Source organism: Hippichthys cyanospilos, chromosome 17, assembly GCF_059441005.1.
Source record: "Hippichthys cyanospilos isolate Australia breed blue-spotted pipefish chromosome 17, RoL_Hcya_1.0, whole genome shotgun sequence".
In the NCBI taxonomy this organism is placed as follows: domain Eukaryota; kingdom Metazoa; phylum Chordata; class Actinopteri; order Syngnathiformes; family Syngnathidae; genus Hippichthys; species Hippichthys cyanospilos.
The window spans coordinates 6,092,222-6,116,039 of record NC_142385.1 but is presented as its reverse complement, the minus strand read 5'-3'; the positions used below and the strand labels follow the sequence as shown (position 1 = coordinate 6,116,039).

General features: G+C 36.5%; 2 protein-coding genes across 2 annotated transcripts in view; one reads left to right on the top strand and one right to left on the bottom strand.

The window, feature by feature from the left end:
* rab26 (RAB26, member RAS oncogene family) overlaps nucleotides 1-22,091 on the top strand; it is a 49,980-nt gene extending 27,889 nt beyond the window's left edge. The window contains exons 6-9 of the mRNA XM_088439811.1: nucleotides 13,988-14,053; nucleotides 16,725-16,781; nucleotides 18,983-19,059; nucleotides 20,500-22,091. Of these exons, the coding sequence (XP_088295937.1) occupies nucleotides 13,988-14,053; nucleotides 16,725-16,781; nucleotides 18,983-19,059; nucleotides 20,500-20,602 (303 nt within the window). The 3' untranslated portion in view covers nucleotides 20,603-22,091. The remainder of the gene's footprint in view (nucleotides 1-13,987; nucleotides 14,054-16,724; nucleotides 16,782-18,982; nucleotides 19,060-20,499) is intronic.
* Nucleotides 4,835-6,842, bottom strand: LOC148409341 (uncharacterized). Its single transcript, XM_088439466.1, has 2 exons — nucleotides 6,820-6,842; nucleotides 4,835-6,160 (listed from the first exon to the last, which is right to left on the bottom strand). Exon 2 carries the CDS (start codon nucleotides 6,129-6,131, stop codon nucleotides 5,163-5,165), a length of 969 nt encoding a protein of 322 aa, XP_088295592.1. The 5' UTR covers nucleotides 6,132-6,160; nucleotides 6,820-6,842; the 3' UTR covers nucleotides 4,835-5,162.
* Nucleotides 22,092-23,818: the final 1,727 nt, after the last annotated feature.

The following is a 23,818-nucleotide window of genomic DNA, read 5'->3' as shown; positions in this document are numbered from 1 at the left end:
CACACGGTTAGTTACATGCCTTCAGAGACTGCATATTCCTATTAAATTCCAGATCAGCTATCCAAAACATTAAAAAAAAAAACAATAGTTAATATTTAATCCAATATTTAATTTGAGAGATTAGTACATACAGTCTAAGGCGGCTTGGTGACGCAGTGGTTAGCATGTCTGTCTCATAGCTCAGGGACCTGAGTTCAAATCCACCTCGCTCCGGCATTCCTGTGTAGAGTTTGCATGTTCTCCCCATGCCTGCGCTGTTTCTCTCCCGGCACTTCCTCCCACACTCCAAAAACATGCATGATGGGCGAATTGGGACATACTAAATTGTCCTTAGGTGTGACTAGCTGCTTGTGTGCCTTGTAATTGGCTGGGAACCAGTTGAGGGTGTCCCCCGTCTATTGATGGAAGTCAGCAGCAATCCTGTGACCCTTGTGAGGAGAAGCAGCTCTAGAAATAGATGGATTGTACAGAGAAGTTATTTCAAGTTTTCCACTGTGATTTGATTTGATGACAACATTTTGTTTTGTTCACCGAAGTAGAAATATAGCTATATTATATGCCTCAGGGCTTTCCCTTCATAGTTGAATTACTATCACTGGTACTGTATGGGATTTTTGAGCAGGATGAGCATTGCTCTTCCGCCAATTAAATGTATGATGTCACCATGGTAACTTAAGTGACAATTGTTTTCCTAAAACTATCAAAGCACTCTCGCACTTTGGATACATTTTTGTGTTTTAGTTTTTTAACCCTAACGTATCCTAACCTATCATAACGCTTACTTACTTAAGATGCATTTTTACATGCCCCCCCCCCCCCCCCCCCCGCACGAAAAGATGCATCAAAAGCAAGCAAGTGTTTTGATACATATAGTTTTAAACGTAAACACACATCACAATTGTCATGCAGCCATATATTGATTTTTACAATAGTTTCAAATCGAATGTGGATTTTTTTTTCCTTTTCAGTCTTTTGCTAGTCATGCACATTTTTTTCAGCGCACTGTGATTAAAATGAATTAGCATACTAATGATGGCACATCCAATAGATCTACATATGATTAGGGTGCACATGGTGCATATTTTGATTTTCATGAAATGGTAGCCCTCCAAATTTCACATGTAATTTACCGATTGCTTCTTCACCGTACAAGTCTTAGCTGCATCTATTATTGAGCTTCTTATCAGCGTTGTACAGCTGTCCATGTGGCGCTATATATCACGCTAGTCAAAGGCAACAGGTTTGCACCAACACTCACCTTCTTGAAACAAGTGTTTATTGGTGTGAAGTCTTTGTCATTCAAAAGTGATCACCATAAATTACTGTGCTTTGAAAAATATTCATATATCTCATTAGGTCTATTACTTACTTATTACTTAGATTGACTTTGTGTTTTTAAGGTTTGTGATGTGGGAGTAGGGCAGGGGTGTCACTCATTTTCATTGTGGGCCAAATTGTAGTGAGAGCATTTCACGGGTCACATAAATTCATGTGGCGGGCCAGATCTGGACCCTGGGCCTTGAGTTTGACACCTGTGGAGTAGGGAATCTTGGAAACAAAGCGTCCATGAGGTGAGAAAATAGGCCTTTCGTTGAAAAGATTACCTCTGATTGGGTCAGAAATTTTTTATGATGCAAAAATCCTGTCCAGCTTTATGAAGAGAGTTTCAATTCCTTGCATAAACATTTAAAGCTGGCTAAAATCTTCATTTTCTCGTTCTTGCTCCCCCCCCCTCCCACCCTACTTGTTTGCCTTTTTTGTCAAAGCTTTATCTCTGCTAAACACAAAGAGCTTTCAACAGCCTCTCCCCTCTCTCAATGTCTTCTTTTGTTACCAAAGATTCCCTTGTGTTCATTCAACAAATGCCTGTCTTGTGAATATTTTAAGTGGAAGTCAACCAAATCGTTTCTTTAACGTAATATGTTCTACGTGCCCCCTATTTTCTAAACACTTGCATCCTGATTAATATCGTGAATGTTGAATATGTATTGATACCGTTATGAATTAAGAAGCATTCACCCAGGTAAGAACCAATCACAGCTCGTCTGTTTTCTGAGTTTGCTCGTGTGATTTGTAATGTGTTTGTAATCTGAGCCGTGATTGGTCATCACCTATGCACTGAGCAATTGGGGTATCATTTTCAATCGATGGTAGGTGGCAAAATGGCCCCTGAGATGCATAAAAACAGGTGGCCTTTGCCGCTTCATTCATGTTCAACAAACACAATTTTAATAATAATTTCATGTTTGTTGTAAAGAAGAAATAACTGTTGGGTCATTTTTTGCAAAGACTTTTTACATCTGAAAAGTATTGTGAGAAGGTTATAATATAGAAGTATTTCTTTTAGAGTATAACTTCCTGTCTATTTTTCTATAAAGCAGTATATTTATTGATTGATCATGATTTGGTTGTGAATTCATTATCATCCATTCGTATTTCTATAGCGTCTTTAATTATTTGAATGTTATTTTTTAACTTCTCAACAACACAACTACTAGCTATAGCCAGAAATATAATACAAAATGTTCTTTGGAAAACACATTTCAAACAGGTTTAAAACAGATTGTTCAATATATCTAAAAAATAATCGTTTTAAAGGCAATATTGTGCAAGTGTTGCTCATGAAAGGTATAGTTCACTTATTTTGCCATTTTTAGAAGTAAAAAAAAAATCTGAGATTGACTATCTGGCTCTTAAAAACGTAAAATTACATCTTTGGGATTTAATGAGTTAATTTCATGATGAATTTTTTGGAGTAAAATTGATACTTTTGCAATCCTATTTTTTTTTACACGCTGTCAAAACAGTTCAGCGTCTTAATGTCATGTGACCAATAGGTGAGCCATGATTGGTCGTAACCCCGCCTTGAGCTCAGCTGATGTCGTTTTCAGCTGACAGCAAGGAGAAAATATGTATTTATAGGTATAAATGATCTATGATCATAATAATTTTACACAAAATATGAACTTTCTTACTGCAAAATAAATGGACTTTGCTTTTAAGAAAATTATGCACAAGCTATGAATGTTAGGTTTACATTAAAACTGGTTTTAAATCAGCATGCATTGTTTTGTGATTTAATGGAAGAAATTCATTAAAATCGATTAAAATCTCAACCGTCCAAAATAAATTCAGAAAATTGTGATTTCATTTTTCGCTGTACGTATTCTTATGTCCACTGTCAGCCGCAATAAAGTCCACCTGTAAAGCAGCACACGGCCACTTTTTAATCATCAATGTAATTTTATGCCAAAACTCCAAGTTTTGGGAGCAAAATATCCAAATCAAATTGATATGCAAGCAGAACTTTGCTCTCAGAAAATTTACATATCAGACGAAACGAACAAGGGGAGGCTATATTTAGAAATGGCTGTTTCAGAATTGTACGGTTGGGGTCTCAGCATTTCTTGGTGTATGCCTGAAAAGTGCCATCCCACCATTTCTCCGCCTGCAGCATTGCTTCCAGACTGCACAGCAGTTTTGTCCTCAAGAGACCCCTGCTCATCTCAGTGGGCCAAACCCAGATTTATAAACCTGAATACTTCCAAACTTTTTTTTCCCCCCAAAAGCTTAAATCTGCCAATACATTTTTGCATAAATTCAAATGAGTTCAGGTAATAATAGGCATCCCAGGCGAGAATATATTTACTTTTGAAGTCCACTTTGTTGACTCTGCTTCACTGAGTCTTTACAAACAGTCTATATGTACAGTATGTTTTCAAAAGTTATCACGACTCAAGGCATTGCTGGCTGCTCCAAGCAGAAAGCCATGACTTAGCAGTTTTGAAAAAATCACTAAACCATGTTTTTATTTAAATCAAAAAGTATTACAAAGAGCAGGCAATGAAAAATGCTTAACTTAGGCAAATGTAATAAAACACGTAGAATTCTTGTACACAATGTATCAGTCTATTTACAGACGTAAATATGAGTCTTAAGTAAAGACTTGTAACATGTAAAAAACATAACCCCTTGGGAAAAGTACAGAACAAAAAACAAAAAAAAAAATCACTAAATCATGTCTTTATTTCAATCAAAAAGTATTACAAAGAGCAGGCGATGAAGAATGCTTAACTTAGGCAAATGTAATAAAACACGTAGAATTCTTGTACAAAATGTATCAGGCTATTTACAGCAGTAAATATAAGTCTTAAGTAAAGACTTGTAACATGTAAAACAAACTAACCCCTTGGGAAAAGTATGGTACAATTATAGGAAAAAAAAAAAAAAGGTAAACAAAAAATCCACTTCACATGGAAACCCTTTATTTGCATTTGGCTCCAAAGAAACACCTCCAGGTTCAAAGCTAAATTGTAGACAGACCTGCAGTGTCATTGGATGCACAGATTAGCATGACCTTACCACATTATCAGCCCTATTTTCTGAAATCCATCTCTCACTGTAGTTCTTGTTCTAGTTTTCCAGGTAACTCTCACACCATTATAGCAGTGGGTAGAGCAAGCAAGGACTCATTTTCATGATATAGCACCAACCTCTCAAAACGAGCTGATTTCAACTAAACTGTAGGTCTTGTAATATATTTTTTTTTAATGTCATTGTTTTCTTTTTATGCGGGGGGGGGGGGGGGGGGGGGGTATCAAAAGTACTAGAGGTATCAGTATTTGGGATCGTTTGGGTGGCTTTTCGTTGTCTACTAGGATCGGATTGACAAAAAAAAGTGGCATCAAATATCCCTGGTACGAATGACTGTATTTGAATACCAATAACTATGTAAAAAAAAAAAAAAAAAAACATCTCATACTACCAACTTAAAGTAATGTTGGTATGGACTTTCGGCTTAAGACTTAACTACAAGTATATACTCTTTCTCTCTCTCATATACTTGTCACATATAATATAAGGAACCTCAAAGGGTGCAATTTTACTACAATTTGGATTTTGCTGTATTATATATGGGGTAATCTCTTGTAGAGTTTCTTCAGAATGGTTTAAGTGTTTATGACATGACGTTGCAAAGATTTGTTTCTAGAATAAATGCCCTCACTTTGCATTATTCCCGATGGAGAAAAAATATGTACTGTATTTAAATGATCACAATGCCTCGGAACGAATCATGTTCCTCTTTTGGTTTCTTTTGTATGGGTGCAAATGTACAATTTCTCTCATTTTCAAGTGAGAAATGCATTCTTTTTACTTGGTGATTACTCATCACCTTTTAAGCGAATTCCATTTATTTTGGCATACAAGCCACAGTGGTTCTCAGCCTGTCGTGTTTTAGCTTTTGGCTTTATCACACTGTAAATAATTTCCTCTTGCTCAATTTTAGGGGCAGCACACATTTGTTGCTGCCATGAATGAGCAATGAGTTGTGCTATTTTTCTCGCCAGAGGACTTTTTTCTGGAACAGCTGGCGGCTTTTTCTCTGGCAGAGGGCTCACTTTCTCTTCGCCGTATGCTTGAGAGAAAACCCCGTCCGGTTCATCCAAGCGGATGGCGGAGCGGAGCTGCACATCACGAAGCTCTTCCAGGGTCACCGCGGGCATGGACCTGAGGAAAGCTAACGAGTCCGAATGGTGGCGACGAAAAGGTTTACTTTGGAAAGAGGGCGTCGTTTTACATTTGGAGTCAAGTGAAGGTTTTCGAAGAAAATCGGGATCAGGAACGGTGACCGGTAGGGGCATCTGGAGAGACAACCTTTTAGCGTGAGCACGATTGGAGGAGCTGCTGGATTTGGGCCGTAACTTCCAACCGAGCGGGTCATGTCCTGTTATGACAGATGTCTGGACAGTAGTAGAGGAGGAAGAAGATGAAGACGTGGTTGGTTGAGTCGTGGGGTCTATCCCGGTAATTGGACTGGAGTAGCGTTGTCTGGGACAACGAGATGGAGTATGGCATGGAACAAGGGAGACCCCCCGCTGAGGTGGCTGTGGTTCCCTCATGGTTTTCTTGACAGTAATGACAGGGGAGTAGTTGCCGCGGCAACAATCGGTGGACCAGCGGCGTTGATGAGGGCTGGAGGTTGTACAGCTTGATGGCCCTTTGGCTTCATTTTTATTCGTTGCGAGCGGACCCAGTCTCTCCTTGCTCATTCTGAGCTGCGTGCCATGATTCTTATCATTTTCACGCATGTGACCGTTTCTTTTATTCATCTTCTTGGGACAGTTCAACATCAAAGTTGGTTGAGGTGGTCTCAGACAACCTTTGAAAGGAATAAGATAGTAATAAGATACGGGAAGTTTGCAAAGAGGAACTGAAGACAGTCCTGTCAACTAACTGATTGAGTAATGTTTCACAACAAAATCGTTTCTATAACACCTCATGTATAATATTAAAGAATGTTTATAAACAAAAAACTTTTTTTTTTTTTTCCTGGATCACAACTGTGTGCATGACCTGACTTTAGTGGTCTTCCAACCAAATATAATACTGGAAATTAACTTCTAAATCTAAAAGCTTAAAAAAAAATTGTCACCAGGTTTTGAAATAGTGATTCCACATTATTTGCAATTTTCTCCAGGATTTGGATATATTTCCAGTCATAGCATCAATTGTTGGTTTTGGTACACAGTAAAAAAAAAAAAAAAATGTGGCATCTTAGCTGACTTTCTCTGGCATGTATTATCAGGAAAAATAATTGAATATGTGTCTTTTAAAAATACAGTACTTCACTTCTTCAGTATAGTTATTTTCCAGGGTGAGAACCAATTTTCAAGTTATTCATAATAGTTTTCTGTGGTCCTCAAACACCACCTTTAACTATTACCTACAAAAATATTTCCACAATATTTATCTAAAAGTACTGTATTTAAAAATCAAGTTGCATTGATTACACCAAATGTCATGTAAAATGCTGTTTACCTGCAGTCCTGCGTAGATCTGACTTCAAATAGTCTGCACAAACCAAATTTACTCATCACCTCCTTGATATTTGTGAAAGCTCCCCCCACCCAGTGACCAATCCCAACTCTAACCACAACTTCCTCAAATTCATTCTCGCACACACAGATTTGGGTGCAATAAAGGGAAGTTGAACATTTATAACTTGTAGGGCATTATATTTATTATGGGTGTCAGAATAACAGATTCATTGTGATCAATTAATTAATTGTTTTTCTTTGGGATTTTTTTTTTTTTTTTTTGCATCAGTCTGCTTGTCCATGAATTGTTTGGGCTTGAAAAACAAAAGGTCAATCACATTGTGAAGTCTTTATTGGCTGACACCGTGTTTGGCATAACCTGATAAGATCCTATTGTGGGTGGGAGGGCAAGTTCGTGAAGACACGAAAATAGAGGAGCACGTGACAATTGTCATTGAATGGTAAATTTAACTAAAAAAAAAAAAAAGTCCAGCTGGCACTTTTGATAAAGGTAGAGTGATATGCGCATTCTTTGTAAGAAGGAGTTTGCTTACAACAGAAGCATCTCAACTTTAGCCTTCCACATAAATGCAAAGCACTCAACTGTGCACTCACACCATGCTATTGTAGGGAGCTAATGCAAAGTTTTTTGCAAAACTAAACTCGAGAGCACCCCACGTTTGAGAAATCCATGACAGACAGGTTGGACAGTATTAGTTTATTTTTATTTTATGTTGTTTTCTAAATGATTGCTGAATGACAAGAGAAAACAGCTTCATTTCTCTTGATAGTCTAAACTCAAGGGTACGGCCAGCAGTTTGAACTATAGTCTCAAATACAGCAGAAGGTAAATGGTTACAAGAAAACTGTGAAAGAAAATAAATGTCTAAAGCTACATTTTGTTGCATCAGAAATTTTTAGGTGAGGTTAAAGAAAAAAAAGAGATTAATAAATTACAAAATGTAATTATCCTTCAATAGTTAAAATCTTTTGATAGAGAATAATGTCAATTTTTGATATCAAGACTAAAATCTTTGTAACAATAACTGTATGCAGATGTTTACTAAAATTTCAAATTTTCTTATAATTTAGGTAAAGTTAAATATCTGCAAGGTGGTTTTAGCTGGTTGTGTGTGTTCTGGCAAACACTAGTAAATAAAAAATAATGAGTGAAGGTGATTTCTATTTAATCCTTACAACTCACTATCTAGAAGGAAGTCACAGATCCAGTGATTTGATTTACATGTCTGCCTGGCATCTTCATTTCCAGATGGCTAAAATCAATGAAAATAAGTCTGGCCCGGTTTCTTTGGATGACTATCACATGAAAGCAAATTACAGAGGACTAACATAAATATATTTTTTTTTAATTCAAGAATGGTGCAATTGTGCACATAAAAATCTCTATATGAATCTCTAAATATCAATTCATATATATATATATATATATATATATATATATATATATATATATATATATATATATATATATATATATATATATATTACATTTGTCTAACTTTACAAATAAAGTACCTGGAGCTTTTCTTTGGTTACGTTTTTCTTTGAAATGTGAAGATTAATAGGTGGCCTTGAACTCACAATATGGCATTATCAGACATTGTCAGTTTGCAAGCATTGTTTCATAATTGGATCGCTATCTGGCCCCAAAGCTGTTTGATTCTCATCACGCAACTAAAAATACACTCTGCAAAATGCACACCCATTTGCATCTCTTTGGCTTGTAGATCAGACCAAAAAAAAAAAAAAAATCTTTTGACCTTGACAGCAGTCACAGTCCGTCACATGTGAGCTTCACCACAGAAACACGCACACGTGTCGTCTATTTATGCTCCCACACGCGGCATGAACTCTCATTTTCTATGATGGCTTTGAAGCTTGATCACATCCGATTTTAGAAGCTGTGTTCCTTCTGCCGCATTCTTGTAATCCACCCACTTTCTCGCAAGCTTCTTGTAGACCGTCTAAGTAATTGGCAGGTTGTCGACCGTCAAGGCCGCTAGGTGAAGGCTCCCAGCGACTATCTCTATGTAATGAAGGAATGTAAACCCTTGCGTGAGGGAATGAGGCTTTGGGTAAACCTGCGGATGAAGGCGAGGATTATGGGAAAAGGATTCACTTGATGATATTCACAGAGGGAGGGGCACCGGTATTAGGCAGGAAAATGGGAGTGTTTCGTTTGATCATGAATAAATAAATTAATTAATAAAGCAGCTAGGAAAATCAATGGATTTATGTCGCCAACGCTTTATTTTTAATGATATTTAGTGATGTTTCTTATACAATGTAGAGCTGATGAAGACTAAAATTAAGATTCAAGGGATGTTCACGAACAGAGATAAGCTAAAATGTGCAACTTCAATACCCCATCTTTAATCTCGACAAGATTAGATGAAGCCATTAGAAACTCAAAATTACTCATGAAGAAAGCTATCATTGTTTTCAACTGGATTCCATTTGATTCGTTATGAACTCAAGGTAACTTTTTAAATCGTGTTTGTTTCTGCCGCGAAAGTATATATAGAAGAGAAGCAATGCAAAATAAAACTAACTGAAATCATTCAACCTTCAGGGATGTTTGACAAATGTATGGGTGAACAATAAAAATTTAATTTGTGAAAGTGATTTTTTTTTTTTATAAGTGCTATCAAATTACTTAATCAAGAGTGCTATAAGATATAATTGTTTTTAGTTGGATCCTATTTGTCTCCTCATTAACTCCAGGGAACTTTTAAAGGGTGTTTTTTGCCATGAAAGTATAGAGAGAAGAGAACCACTGAATAATAAAACTAAATGCAAAACATTTAACTGATACTTTGTTTTTTTAAAAGCATTATTAAAATACTTAGAGTGATCAGGCAGTGGAAGAGCACAAACAAAGCATTATACACTGAATTAATTTTGTCTGCTATCCCATTTCAAATGATTGTATTTTCAAAATGTCTAAACTCATTGCAGTTTTCAATTAGCCATGAGATATTTTTACAAGTATACAGTACAGGCCAAAGGTTTGGACACGCGTTCTCATTCAAAGTGTTTTCTTTACTTTAATTCAATACCATGACTGAATACATGTGGGGTTACATACAAGAAATGGTGTAATAACTGAAAACATGTTTTACTCTCTAGATTCTTCAAACAATACTACCTTTGCTCTGATTTCTGCTTTGGACACTTTTGGTATTCTATGGATGATCATCAAGTGGTAAAACCTGAAATGGTTTTCACTTTGCACATTTTCCTTATCAGGGTTAAATAGAGAAATTCCTTGCTTTGTCAACGGGGTTGGGACCATCAATTGTGGTGAGTAGAAGTCATATTAGCCCCATTGGACAATTGTTAAAATTCATATCATGGTATCTCTCGACATATTTTATCCAGCACATCCAAAAGATGGATCGTGTGACATGATCTGTTTTGATTCCGACTCGTCTGTGGAAAATTGCCTCACTAATGACTGTGCATCCGAATAAAATAGAATGAAATAAATGCTAACAATGCTTTGCAAAGGAGTCAGTAAAATTCAATTTAGTTCCAATTAATAGGATCTTAAATTGAGAAGGAAAATGTACTGTTCCTGTCTCGGTATTAAAAAGCATTCAATTAGACAAATACCTGCAGAATCCCTGTTAAAATCTCACTTGCACCTTTAAGTGTCTTCATATAGTTCCAGAGGTACTCGTGAGAACCTCTATTAACGAACATACTCTTAATTTATGCCACTTTTGATCACGTTGACATTTTCTACCTGTGTATTAATTATAACCAATGATAACATCTAACAATTTCATCCCAAATATCTTGCCAAGAGGCGCAAAATATTTTATCCTCACAAAAACACAAATTTTCCCAATAAAACGGGTGATAAGTTTTATAATCAGATATACTGGATACATTTTTAATACACACAACAGCAACACTTTGTTATATAATTGAATTTGTTTCATAACGGATGCCCCATAACATTGAACTGGCTAAAAAAAATAAAAAGATGGATTTGAAGGTATGTTTTCTTTTCCTTTCTCCGCAAAAGCTTCACTGCCCCTCAGCCGACGGAAGTGGCTTGACATCACCTTGAAGCACTCAAATGCATTTCTCCGGTTTCCATTCTCAAAACATTTTCTTTCTGCTGAAATTCAGCATTAGACTGAGATTCTAAAATCTTGTAACTATGTATATATGATTTCTTGTGGAAATACAACCATGAATCCTCCAAAGTTTATTATTTACTACTAACACTATCTAATATTATTTTTGCTTTTGGGAAAAGTATTAGGATCTTTTGGAATTGTTAATATATACAGGCGGGGGAGTCTGATTGGATTTAGATTTAATCACACATTGTGTCTCCGCAGAGAACACTGAGGGACAGTAATTACCCCAACAGATTATGCCTATAATCATCTGGGCTAATTGGAAAAATGGAAGTAGGACAGCTACTTTGCTGTAAATAGCTATATGTTTCATTTTGCTAATAACAATCATCGCAGGGAACGTAAGCTTGCTAAATTTACTGTACATTGTAGATTTTTCGGTATTAGTTTCATTTATTTACTTTACTTATGGAAAACTGATCCCAGACAATTTATGAGCTTTGACCAGGTGTTGTTCTTCGACAAATGAGTTCCATTGAACAAGTATTACATGGTCAGAAACACTGCTATGCAGAGCCGCTTTTTTGAAAAATAAAAGAACAAAAAACAAACAAAAAAAAACACAATCATAGATTGATTACTTGCCAACATGGTTGCCTTTTTTTTTTCCCTAAGTAGGTGGTGATGTGCTAACGGGCACAAACTTAAGGCCCGGGGGCCAGATCCGGCCCATCACATCATATATTATGTGGCCTGGAAAACACTGATTTTACTTTAAGTTTCTGGCTTAAATACCAAATTTCAAAGTTGTCTCCTTTTCTCTCCTTCCTTCCATCCTTCCTTCCTTCCTTTCTTCCTCCCTTCCTTCCTTCCTTCCTTCCTTCCTTCCTTCCTTCCTTCCTTCCTTCCTTCCTTCCTTCCTTCCTTCCTTCCTTCCTTCCTTCCTTCCTTCCTTCCTTCCATTCTTCTCCATTCTTCCCCCTACCCTCATTCCTTTACATTCATTACTCCTTTATTCCTTAATTCTTCCCTTCACATTTCTTTGTTCCTTCTTTTTTTTTCATTTTCTCTTCTTCCTTCCTTTTTCTCTCCTTCACGACCTTCCCTTCCTCCCTCCTTTTTCAATTGTTCAACCTTTCCTCCCTCCCATTTTCCAAATTTGGGAGGAAAAATAATGTTTTTTTTTGTTCCCAATCTCTCTTTCGAACAGTTTTTACCGGCCTCTGATCTCAAATTGATTTGACTTCATTCCAGCCCTCTGACAGAAAGCATTATTATAATGTGTCCCACCATAAAAATGAGTTTGACACACCTGGTGTTGTGCAGTATGAAATTCTGCCACCCAAGTAACTATTATTACTATTATTTTGTCTTTATAATGACTTGCTTTTTCTTCATTTTGGACCCTGGGATCGGAACTACAAAACACTTTAGAACGTGTGATTAGGCCCCTCCCCCAGTCATCATATACAGTTGTAATATAGGTCAGACTTGCCATTGGCCCAGCAGTATATAAGGTTATTCACTTGCATGTATTTGGAGTAACTTCACTGAGACACTGTAATAATTATTGACTAAAGATAGAGCAATATAGATGTTTCAGGGCGATACTGATCATTTTCAGCCAAGGAGGACAATAACCGATATTTTAAACCAGTAATCATTTTCAGTTAAAGGGAAACTAGTTACATCGAAACACTAAAGAAAAGACAAACTCCAGTTCAAAACTTTGATGTAATGTCTATATTAATATGTTTATTGAACTTTTTTCAGATTTGAAAAACCTGTTTTATTTATATTTAAGATACGCATTGTTTTAAAAGCTAAAAAAAAGTTCAGTTTCCTCCTCCTGGGTTGTCAGCATGTCTTAAAATGTTAGATTAAGAAAAAATAAACAAGTGCACTTATCTTTGTATTGGTTTCAAGCAAAAACAGAAGGTGGTGAGTGTTCCCAGTGTCAGCAGAATCTCTTACAATGTTAACTGAAAATTGAAATAGTTCAATGAAAGTTAACACAATTTTATATTGATCTATTATCGACAATCACATTTTTGAAAAAGGCCAATGCCTTTTTGGTATTCATGAAAATACCAAATATTGGCTTACTATTGAGCTGTATGAATTATTATAATGATGGGAATGATCCCTACGGCGAGATGAATGAGCTAAATATTGATAATATGAAATGTGAAAGCTGTAAATATGAAATATAAAATCACCCAATGGTAATTAAGTCAATGTGCAATTTGGGGCGTGGAAAACAGGGAATTGTGGGAAATTTTTCGCCTTCACACAACTGTCACACAAGCATTATTAAAACAGATGGGGATTGTTTTTAATTTTGAGGGGAAAACAAGTGTAAAACCAAAAACACAATTTCACTGTTTTTGTTCATGTTTTATTGAAGGGAAGGACTGTTGAGGTGTTTCATATGCTCCTAACCAAATATTTGTGTCAAACTTGGTGTCGCTTGAATTACCTATTTTCAAACAATGAAGAACAGAATAAGATAGAATCTTTCTTTTTCTATGTAACGAATGGAATCCAATCTTTGATATGGCACCACCAATGTCTACATAGTCATACAATACAATATTGTGTTGGCCTTAAAAAATGCGTCAAAATGCTCGAAATGCTTTTCAGATAACGAAAAGCGTTAAATACAAGGTTAACCACTGGAAATGAAATGTATAGAAAACAATAAAACACTAGTGTGCCTTTAATGGAAAGATACATTGTGATGATACAATGATGCTGGAGGGACTGTGGATGTTCGTATGTGTAGGATCCTATTTTATGTTCATTGTGCGCCACACTATTCAATAACCGCGCTTCCGCCAAGGCCGGCCATCTCGGAAAGCGCCCACGTGGAAACGTTGATGGATAGGATAAAAGCAAAAAGAGGCGTGATAGTAAAAAGAAAAAAACCTCCAACTTCCAAACAATTTGCCATTTTCCTTGAACTACTTTTGTTTATCATCCATCATCATCATCCCTCTCCTCTTCCTTCTATTTAGAAATTCACTTTCACTTGTACATCTCATCTTTTTGCAGGCGTGGTTGACAGAGATCCATGAGTACACCCAGCAGGACGTAGTCATCATGCTGCTAGGCAACAAGGTGAGACCTTGTTGTCAACGCTGTAGAAGATGACTTGATAGATGGAGTCAGAGAGGAGGGATGGGAGTCATGATGGAGAGAGCGGCGATGGTACATCACTGATTTATGAAAGTACTTCAGATGTTTTGTGGACCGGATTTACACTTCTGACTGGTAATTTGTTCACAGCTTTGGAAGCTTCTGCTTGGCCTAAAACGCCAAATTTGAGTACTTAAACCTCTCCGTTCGTCGATATATAATATAATACCAATAACTCAACGCGACTGTGTAATGTAAAGGAGCTGCTCATATCGGCAAGCTGAGAGTTATCACCCAAGACGGCAGTTCTCGGTTCTATAAAGCATCCCGCATTCGTTTCCTCTAATTTACAACGTGTTCTCTGATAAACCAGACGTACGCTATCTGCCCAGTGCTCAGAAGAAGGCAAGGAAGCACATACTCTATGGGTAACATTCTTTGAAGGGACATGTCTCTTCATCATATAAGAGAGCACCAGTTGCTTTTGTGAGTGTTTGGCTTGGCACGCTGGAGTGCTGAAACCCCCGTGTGGAAAAGAAAGGACATTTGCACTGGCTTCCAGAAAGAGGCCTATTTCTAGTTAGTGTCGTTTATTCGAAAAGGCTACTGTAAAAACATTAAAGGAAATAAATAGGGATGCATGATCATTCTTTTCAGCCATAATGATAACTTTCTGCCTTTCCATACCGATACCTATAACCGATATATTTTTGCATAGTAAATGTGTGTGTTGTTGCAGCCTAAAAAACGCAAACATTTGGGATATTTACCGTATTTCTACGAGTACAAGTCGTCCTCGTTTAAAAATCGACACCGCCCCCCTTTTTTTTAAACTTAAATTTGGGTGAATTTTACAAAACTTTTGTGGTTACAAAGATCAGGGCTATCAAATTATAACACATTGTGTGTGTTATAAAAATGACAATTACGTTACCATTAGACTCATTGTTTCATTGCATTGTGAGGCATGTGCGTGTGCGCATTGACGCAAAAGCTGAAACCAATGATGCAACAATAAAATGCTTTATTTAATTTTTTTGAGACAGCTGAATATTAATTTGTCGAAAAGCCCTAAAAGTCATCAATACTATCTGACACGACAAATAGCTCCTCCCATTTAACACATGGACGTCCTCTCTTATTTCTTCATCGATTGCTCAAACATATTCGTTACTGTTCCATGGGTAGTCATCTTCGGACCCATCCAATTTCTTTGGAATGGAGGTCTTCGGAGATTATTTGCTGATCATCGTACTTGGGATGCTCTATAACCCAAGTGACAACTGTTGTGAGATGAGAGTGTGGAAGGTTGCCCTTCGGTGTTTCTCCCCCGGCCTGCCGACATCCATGCCAGCTTCAAGCACACGTCTAAGGGCTGAAGGAGACAAGTCATGCAGTCTTTTCCTTTTGATAATGCGTCAAACTCCGCCAAAACAAACAAAGAGGCAATTAGGTGACGCTTGACCCATGGGCATTTTTGTGATGTTCTGTGTAAGCACTCTTAAATGGATGTATACTATATTGAATTAGATGTAAATATAATCATTTTAAGCCTGCTAAATTACATATTTCTTATTTCACATTCCAGTTAATTTTATTCAAACACAGTTATGTGTAAAAAACTGGTCTGGTTTTAGGTTTGCAGTTATAAGTCAACCCTCGTAATATGGGGGTTGAAAACGAGGGAAAAAAAAAAACTCGACTTGTACAAAAATATGGTATGTATTTATGTCGTAGTGGATCATAAAAAAATAAAATAAAATGGTTAGCCACATTGTACAGTAACAATTTTTGCTACTTTCTAACCTTGGGTTGTCCTAAGAAGTTTACATACAGAAAATTAGATGTAAAGGCCATATTATTTTTTTTTCGCTTTAACTAAACAAACACTTTAGAAATCAATCAATCATGATGTATTTATTTTAATAAACTGCTACATGAAGGCTTTCTATTAAAAGTAATGAGGCAAATTTGATTTTTTTTTTCCCTCACTTCTAACAATGCCTTCCATCAAACCTTTCATTAAATGGTTATTGGCCATGACAAAATGTAATTTAAGTGTATGCCACGGGCTATTAAAATGTGAATGGTGTGCCGCAAATGCTCCCAGGGCCATAGTTTGGACACTGCTGTGCATTGAGCAATATTTATTATTATATTTATTGCCTTAACGTTACAGTCCCATAATATGCGTTGCATTTTGTTCAACAGTTTTTTCCTGTAAAATTTATCTCACGAATATAATTGGCTTGCTCATTTATTATAAACAACGAAATGAACTGTATTAAAGAAAAAATACATTTATTTAAACTTGTCTTTTGTGAAATCAAAACAAAAGACTGAATGAATTAACTCATTCACTACCATTGACATCTGTAGTCGTCAAAGATACATTTTCACTGGGCTGGTAACGAATGAGTTAAAGATGTGGAACTTGAGTGCAAAACATTGCTCACAAAGCATCAAGGTCAGAGTCAGTCCATGTCAAATAAATGCAACTTATTGTACTTATTCATGGTTTTGCTTCCTATTATTTGTTTCCACATTGTCATGTGCCTGCGCTGATACAGTACATTGGCTGTTTACCTGCATTTTTGGCATCTGGGTTGTTTTAAATGTTGAGCAAATATAAACACGCTGTAATGTTTTGTAGGCCGACTCAAATCATGACAGGGTGGTGAAGCGAGAGGAGGGAGAAAAACTGGCAAAGGTAATTAGATGTTATTATACTTCAATATGCAAACATGCACACAGGCGACACATCAGAACATACATTCGGGTACTTCATCTGTCCATGTAGATTGTAAAATGCCTCCCATTTGTGTGCTGCTTTCTGAATTACTGTATTTATTTATTCATGGATGCTCATTTGTGGTGTTATTGTTTACATGGGTGATTGGGGAAGTGGAGAGGATTGCTGACTTAATTTTCCAGGCCATTTCACTCAGATAAGCTCCAAGGTGTACAAGAGTAAATGTGAACATAAGTAGAAAGGAAGGGAGTTGCAGAAGCACATCAGCTGTCAATGTGGAGACACAAAACAAGACAATTGTCACGCCAGAAGACAAGTGAGGCATATACATCTAAGAGGAAGAGCGTCATAAACAAAGTGGCCACAACCTCTGATACACCCACACAATCCAAATGAAAAATACCCAACACCTTAGTTCAACATTATGCAGTGCTGTAGACGGTGTTTTTTTGTTTTTGTTTGTTTTTTGGTCCCAGTCCTACAATGTCCTAAGGTTATCCATTTGAATTAATTATTTTTTTTACAAGTTGATTACAGTCCAATGTTTTTATTTAGATGACTTCCCACATTTTGTTTTGTAACAATACTGGTAACAGGTTAATGGCCCTGCCGTGGTTGTCAGTAATGTAATATTAATGTGCACCTTTGAGCCAGGGTTAGCAGCAATATTTCAGCCACCTTGAGTCAGATCCCATTGGATTGCGTAATTCAATGTGGATATAAGACAGCAGGAAAAAACATTTAGAATAATGGAAACTGTACATTTCTATTTCGTAAAGGCTCACAGTTTGTTACAGTCCTTGCACTGAGTGTGACTAAGGCAAGTGAGCGTACTGTCTTGCTTACAACCGGAACAAAAATATTCTTTGAAAGCTACAAGTTGGTGCACCCATTAAAATGGCTGCCCTCTCTTGCATTGTCTTTAAAAACAAGTTACACACATACTCATGCATGCAGAAGCTCACAATAGGGAGCGCCCCTCTCAGGCTTTTATAAACGTTTTTATTATAGACTTTCAAGAGACAAATGAAGAAATTACATATCGCATACAATGTGATCAGTAGCATGTATGAAATTGCTGTCCCCCTATAGTGTTTGTAGTCCAATTTCAGGGTGCTCATGGTGCAAAATGAACACCCCCCCACTTCCCAATTTAAAGGGAAGTGAAACCCCAAAATCCTTTGTAATAATATGGCCTATGTAGCCCAACTAGTCTAAGCGTTCTGATTAATATTGAGTTTATAGAATAAAAATTAAGTGTCAAAATCCAATTGTTTTTGTCCATCTCAGAGGGCGGCCATCTTGCCACTTGCTGTTAACTGAATATGACATCACCGTTGCTCATGGCTCAGCTTGCAAGTGTCACTTGACCAAATTCAGAAAACAAGGCGTGATTACCTCAGCCCCCAGCCACTGTGATCTCACTTTCAGTCGACAACGTGCGGCAAACTGGTCGCGCTCTGAGATGGTTAAAAACAGGAAGATTTGGCTGTTTAATTCAGTTTCTACTACAAAGTAACATTAATCAGAATGCATTATACGTGTTAATATGTGTGTGTATATATAGAACCATGGCCACTGACCAGGAGCTGAGCCCCCTTAAACCTCAAAACCTCTGATCCAAGAATCGCCCCTTGTTGTCCCCACAAAATGACCCAACACATATCCATTAAAGTCTAAAACCCCTAGCAACAAAAGTGAGTACACCCCAAGTAAAAATATTGAATTTATTTTTATGGGCGTCTCACTTGTAACATGCTACCGTTTTGTGTGTGTGTGCGTGTGTGTACATGGGGAGTTGGATTGTTACGTTTGATGTCATCACTTTCATCCTGGTCGCTGCTAGTTCAATAGTTCACCTCATGGCAAATAACTCCTTGAGGATCTGAAACACACACACACACACACACACACAAAACCCCAACAGAAACTCCTGAAACTGCAGCGCGACAACAAAGTTCAGAGGTATAAAGGTCATGTTCCACTCAGAAGAATTCTCACCGTGGTCAACCAAAGAAATTGAGTCACGTACATTGTAGCAGTGTCATTTCTCCAATGCTGGCAGATGATAAAATATTTAGGAGGAATGTACTGTACTGTATATACCTGGAATTCAACTGCAGCTAACCTTGTGTTTTATTTATTTATTTATTATACAGGAGTTTGGTGTGCCCTTCATGGAGACAAGCGCCAGGTCTGGACTGAATGTGGAGTTGGCTTTTACCGCTGTGGCCAAGTAAGTCACACATAACCCTAAAAAATGACTCTTCTCAGGTTTTTGTTACGTTTAGCAGTTAGGATTTTGCAACTGATAAAAGTTCCCTCAATACAAGTAAAAGTTGTGTTTTCGTTATCTATAAATACCCATTGGTGGTTCATGACATCTTATTTTCTGTACCCTCTCTCCAGCAATATATTATATCTGCCTCAGTGCAGCCAACAATATTCAAATGAGCTTACGGGTGCTCGGTTATCTATCAATTTGAATTGTGCGCCTGTATGCACACATAACAGCTCTATCATATCCTTTCATGAGGATCAGTGGAGTGTGGACTTAATTAGGGGCAACTGGCTTGGGGTTTAAAATGAAACAAACCTTATGTTAGCATTTATCATCATAAGAGGGAGACATAGTCTAAACAAATGTCAGAATGTGTACCAAATCGAAGTGTGCAAAGAGGCAATGGATGGAAAATGAAACGCCTTGTCAAGTGAAAAGGTCAAAGCACCAAACCAATTGGCTCAAGTCAAGTACCAATAGAGGCCAAAAAGAGGCTTAAATCTATCAATTTATCATCTATAGTTGCCTAGCATTGATGTTCTTTTTTTTTTGGGGGGGGGGGGTTATAGGAGGAAACCTGGTGTATCTGAGGAAATACAACCTCCTAATGTACAATGTGCTGACCATTCAAACAACAATATTCAAGATAGTTTGCTCTTTGGAGCCAATTCATTCATGAAGTCTTGTATACTGTATTGATTCATCTCTTTTCGCACCAAACTTTCTTCCCAGGACACTTAGTTGCAAAACATCAGCTAATGAATTATTAAATAAGTACAAAAATGTACACGAGCATATAAATAGTCTTTTCAGCAAACCCTTTGATCCAAAACAAACATAAAACAGATCATCAAAAAAACAAATAAATAATGCATTGTTCTGGTTACGCCTTCAAATGACGCCCATTTTAATACATCAAGCAACTGATGAATTCCAAAATAAGGACTTCAGTTTCTGTTTTTGAAAAGGATTACACAAAGGGCCTCATATTGTAGATGTGAATGTTGGAGTCAACGGTTGGTTTTATGTGCTCTGTGATTGACTAGCACACCTGCGGGGATTTAGATAGTGGATGGATAGATGATTTACACCACACCTGTTGGGCAAAATAGAAACATGACAAAATACCTGTCTTCCCTGAGAGTCTTTCATCCCTCCAACATTTCATTTTGTCAAATTATAAGGTCATGTCTCAAAAATAAATGGACACGCTCAGTCAATGCTGTGTTTAACACAGACAGCAGTTGCTGGCTTCTGATTGGCTGCTGGCCAGTCCAGCATGTGGTACCTGGCCTTTAGGCTCTCGCTCAAACAACACGTTAATGAAGAAAATTACTATTGAAAACAACTGCTTCTTATTATGGGCTCCTGTATCTCTGTTCACGTCTTTGTTAGAGAGCTGAAGCACAGGACCATGAAGGAGCCAGATGGGCCAAAGTTTCAATTACAGGAGTACGTCAATAAAGAAATGAGGACTGCTGGCTGCTGTCGCTCATAGGTCATGCGTGTGTTTGTGTGAGTGTGTGTGTACATGCATGTGTGCATAGGTAAGAGATGAATGTACAAGCCCATAAAGTATTCGAGTCTGTGCAATAGAGAAATGTTTAATTATTGTCTTAAGTTTAATATTCCTCTGCAACTGTGAATGTAAAACAACGCATGTACTGTATGCAGGTTTGTATACACACATGCATGTACACAATCACAGCCACTCACACATTTCTATTGTCTGTGTTAATCTCTCTCACAGCATCATAAATGTGTCCTGTGCTGTGGCGTGCACATTTTCAATCTTTTGTAAAGAAAAAACAAAAAAAAAAGACTTGTAGTTTGTAAAAGTCTTGTTGAATTAGAAACGTAAAGTACGGTAGATGAGTAGATTATTAATTATGGATATCACATGACAGGAACTGGAAACTAAATAATACTTTGTACAGATGTTTCATTGTACCTCATGTAAGCTGGTTTTGTAGTAATTGTTTTATGTGTATTTGTTACCAGCATACACCTATATCCTGCAAATGTGATCAATTGTCCTACATTACATACGAGTCATTCCACAATTCGAGAAAAATTACATACCACCCATTAAATTTGAAATAGTCCACATACAAAACACACAAAAATGCAAGTTCTGGATACATGTAATTTAAAACTTAGAGGAAAAAAAAATAATTGAAAATAGTTTTAAAAATAAGTTTGGGGTCACCCCTAAAATGCCATTTTTCTCTTGACCCTCCAATGACCAAAATAAATCTCAAAACAGTTCAAATTTCATATTTTTGGTAATATTGGTTTCATTGGTGTTGTTTTGATCAACGTAATATTTCAAATAACAATTACTATTCGAGGAATGTTTGTCTCACAGCAAGCATGCAACCCTGTTACCATCTTTTTTATCATAGTAGAAACAGAAGAAAGCAGCATGTAAAGGATACGCTAGATTTGATATCATCATAGCGTCAAAAGATATGTCCGCTCTTCTATTTTTCACATTTTTACAAAATATTTAGCCTTGAAGATTGTCTCCCTCTACCTCAACTCTACTTGCAACTCAGTTTTTTTTTTATTTTTGCTTATTTACACAAGTATTTTTATCCTTTTGTTTAGCAATAACAGCTAGATCCATCCAAATTTGATACAATTGTTATTTTGACAAGAGTACCAGTGTTGAAGCAAGTATTAAATTATGTGATAACAATTGTACCATTAATCTGTGGGATGAGCTAATCACGCATTTAAAGTTTAACATCTATTATTAGTGAATAAAATAGCTAAAAACACCAAACTGAATGTTAATTTTTCCAGAATTTTGAAGCCCAAAATATCTTCCAATTCTGGAATGACTCATATGCACTTTAAATATGATATATTTAAAATCAAACAAATGTACAGTAAAATACTCATCCGTTTATTGTAAACTTGTAATACACATAATGTTACTGTATGGAAATTGTATTTACATTAAAAAAAAAAATAACAATGAAGAGTCTGTGACCTCGTATTCATGCTAGGGTGGATACAAGAGACACGGCACTGCCATCTTTTGGCAGTTTTTTGTCATTACATGAACACCCAGCCCAATCAATAAAGATAAAGTTACACATAACAATAGCTGCAATTATTTTGTTAGTCAGAAACTTTGTATTTTTATTGTTTATTTTATCATTTCAAAGCTTCATTATTAGCATAAATTTCATGTCGCTTCATTTAATGCTTTCACTTATTCTTCACTAGAACTGTTACTTTCAGTTCAAATGACTCAATCGAGAAATCTAGTGCAATTCTACATAAAAAAAGAAATACAGTACCAAAGTTTGCCCTCTGATGAACAGTCATTATAAGCAAATTACGTGGTTTCAGTCAAATACTGTTGTGTTTTTTATAGAATTTTCTAAAATGAATGTATTAACTTTTTTTTTTTTGTCCGTGGGTGGCACTAAAATTCCAATTTGCCACTATTTTCAAAGGCAGAGCTAGTCTAATTATGCAATTATAGTGAATAAAAAAAAATATATTGTTTACACTCAAAAACAGGTCTTCACTATTTTCTGAGCTATGTTAAGTAATGATTGGGAAACTAAGCCTCTCGAACTACAAGCACTATTTTAATTACTCCTCTAGATGGTAGTCTTGGTTTAAAAATATAAGCTAAATTATACAAATGCTGCTGGTCAAAAGAGGCAATGGACATTTTTAATACATTTTCATTGCATCATTAAACCAACAGTTTCATCAAGAAGGGCAAAAAATATCAACGTGCTTAATGAGGCTTCATTTTCCTTTCACTGAAGTGAGGGTCGAACTTGTGAACATATCATATGAATGATTTCCAATTAACGGCTCAAATAAATGGTCATCTTATGACATATTTCATTTCAGAAAAGGAGACTATTTTCTGGTGGATTTAAAGGTTACCAGTCAACTATTTGTTATATAGAATACAATTCAGCTTCAAAACAAAAACATTGTTATAAATAACCAATGTGTGCTTGCTTGACTGATGTTGGTGTGCTTACAGATCTGGGCACAAGTAATTGTGAGGTTTTTGAAGCTTCATTTGAGGAGAATACAGGTATTCATTTTTCCACTGCGGTAGACCTACCTGTAGCTCTGAGGAAACAGTCCTTCTCTTTGCAGTCAGTTTGTGCTACAGTAATTTGAGTTGAAGAGTCTTGATTGACTTGTTAAAGCGGCCTGCTGGAGGGACTAACAATAATCCAGGTTGAAGGTTACAAAGGTATTGGCTAGTTTCTATGAAATGGTGAAAAAGAAATGGCCTTGGTAGATAAATGTGAGAGCTGAATGATACTACATTGCTGAACACTGGTTACATACATTTTTATGTAATTTCCTCTGTGGTCCTAGGAGCCAAGGACTATAATTCCGCTTTAGCTATTTCATTCTTTTTTTTTTTTTTTAATTTTCCTTAAAGCGTGCTTTTACGGAAGATTTCAACCTGTCCTCAATTTTATGCATACTTGACTTTTTACATATCATTCTTTCTTACCACAGTTTACAAAGTCCAATTAAATCTGGTTTAAGGCAGCTCCTTCTATAATGGGAATATTTGCTCTTATCTAAAACAAAAAAAAGGATGTGAGGGACTGGTCAGTTGTATAACGACTAGCAGGAAGGAAGTTATTGTCAAGCAGCTTTCCAGAATCTTGAACAAGAAAGCAAGATTGGATATCATTCAATAATAGGCTTTAGA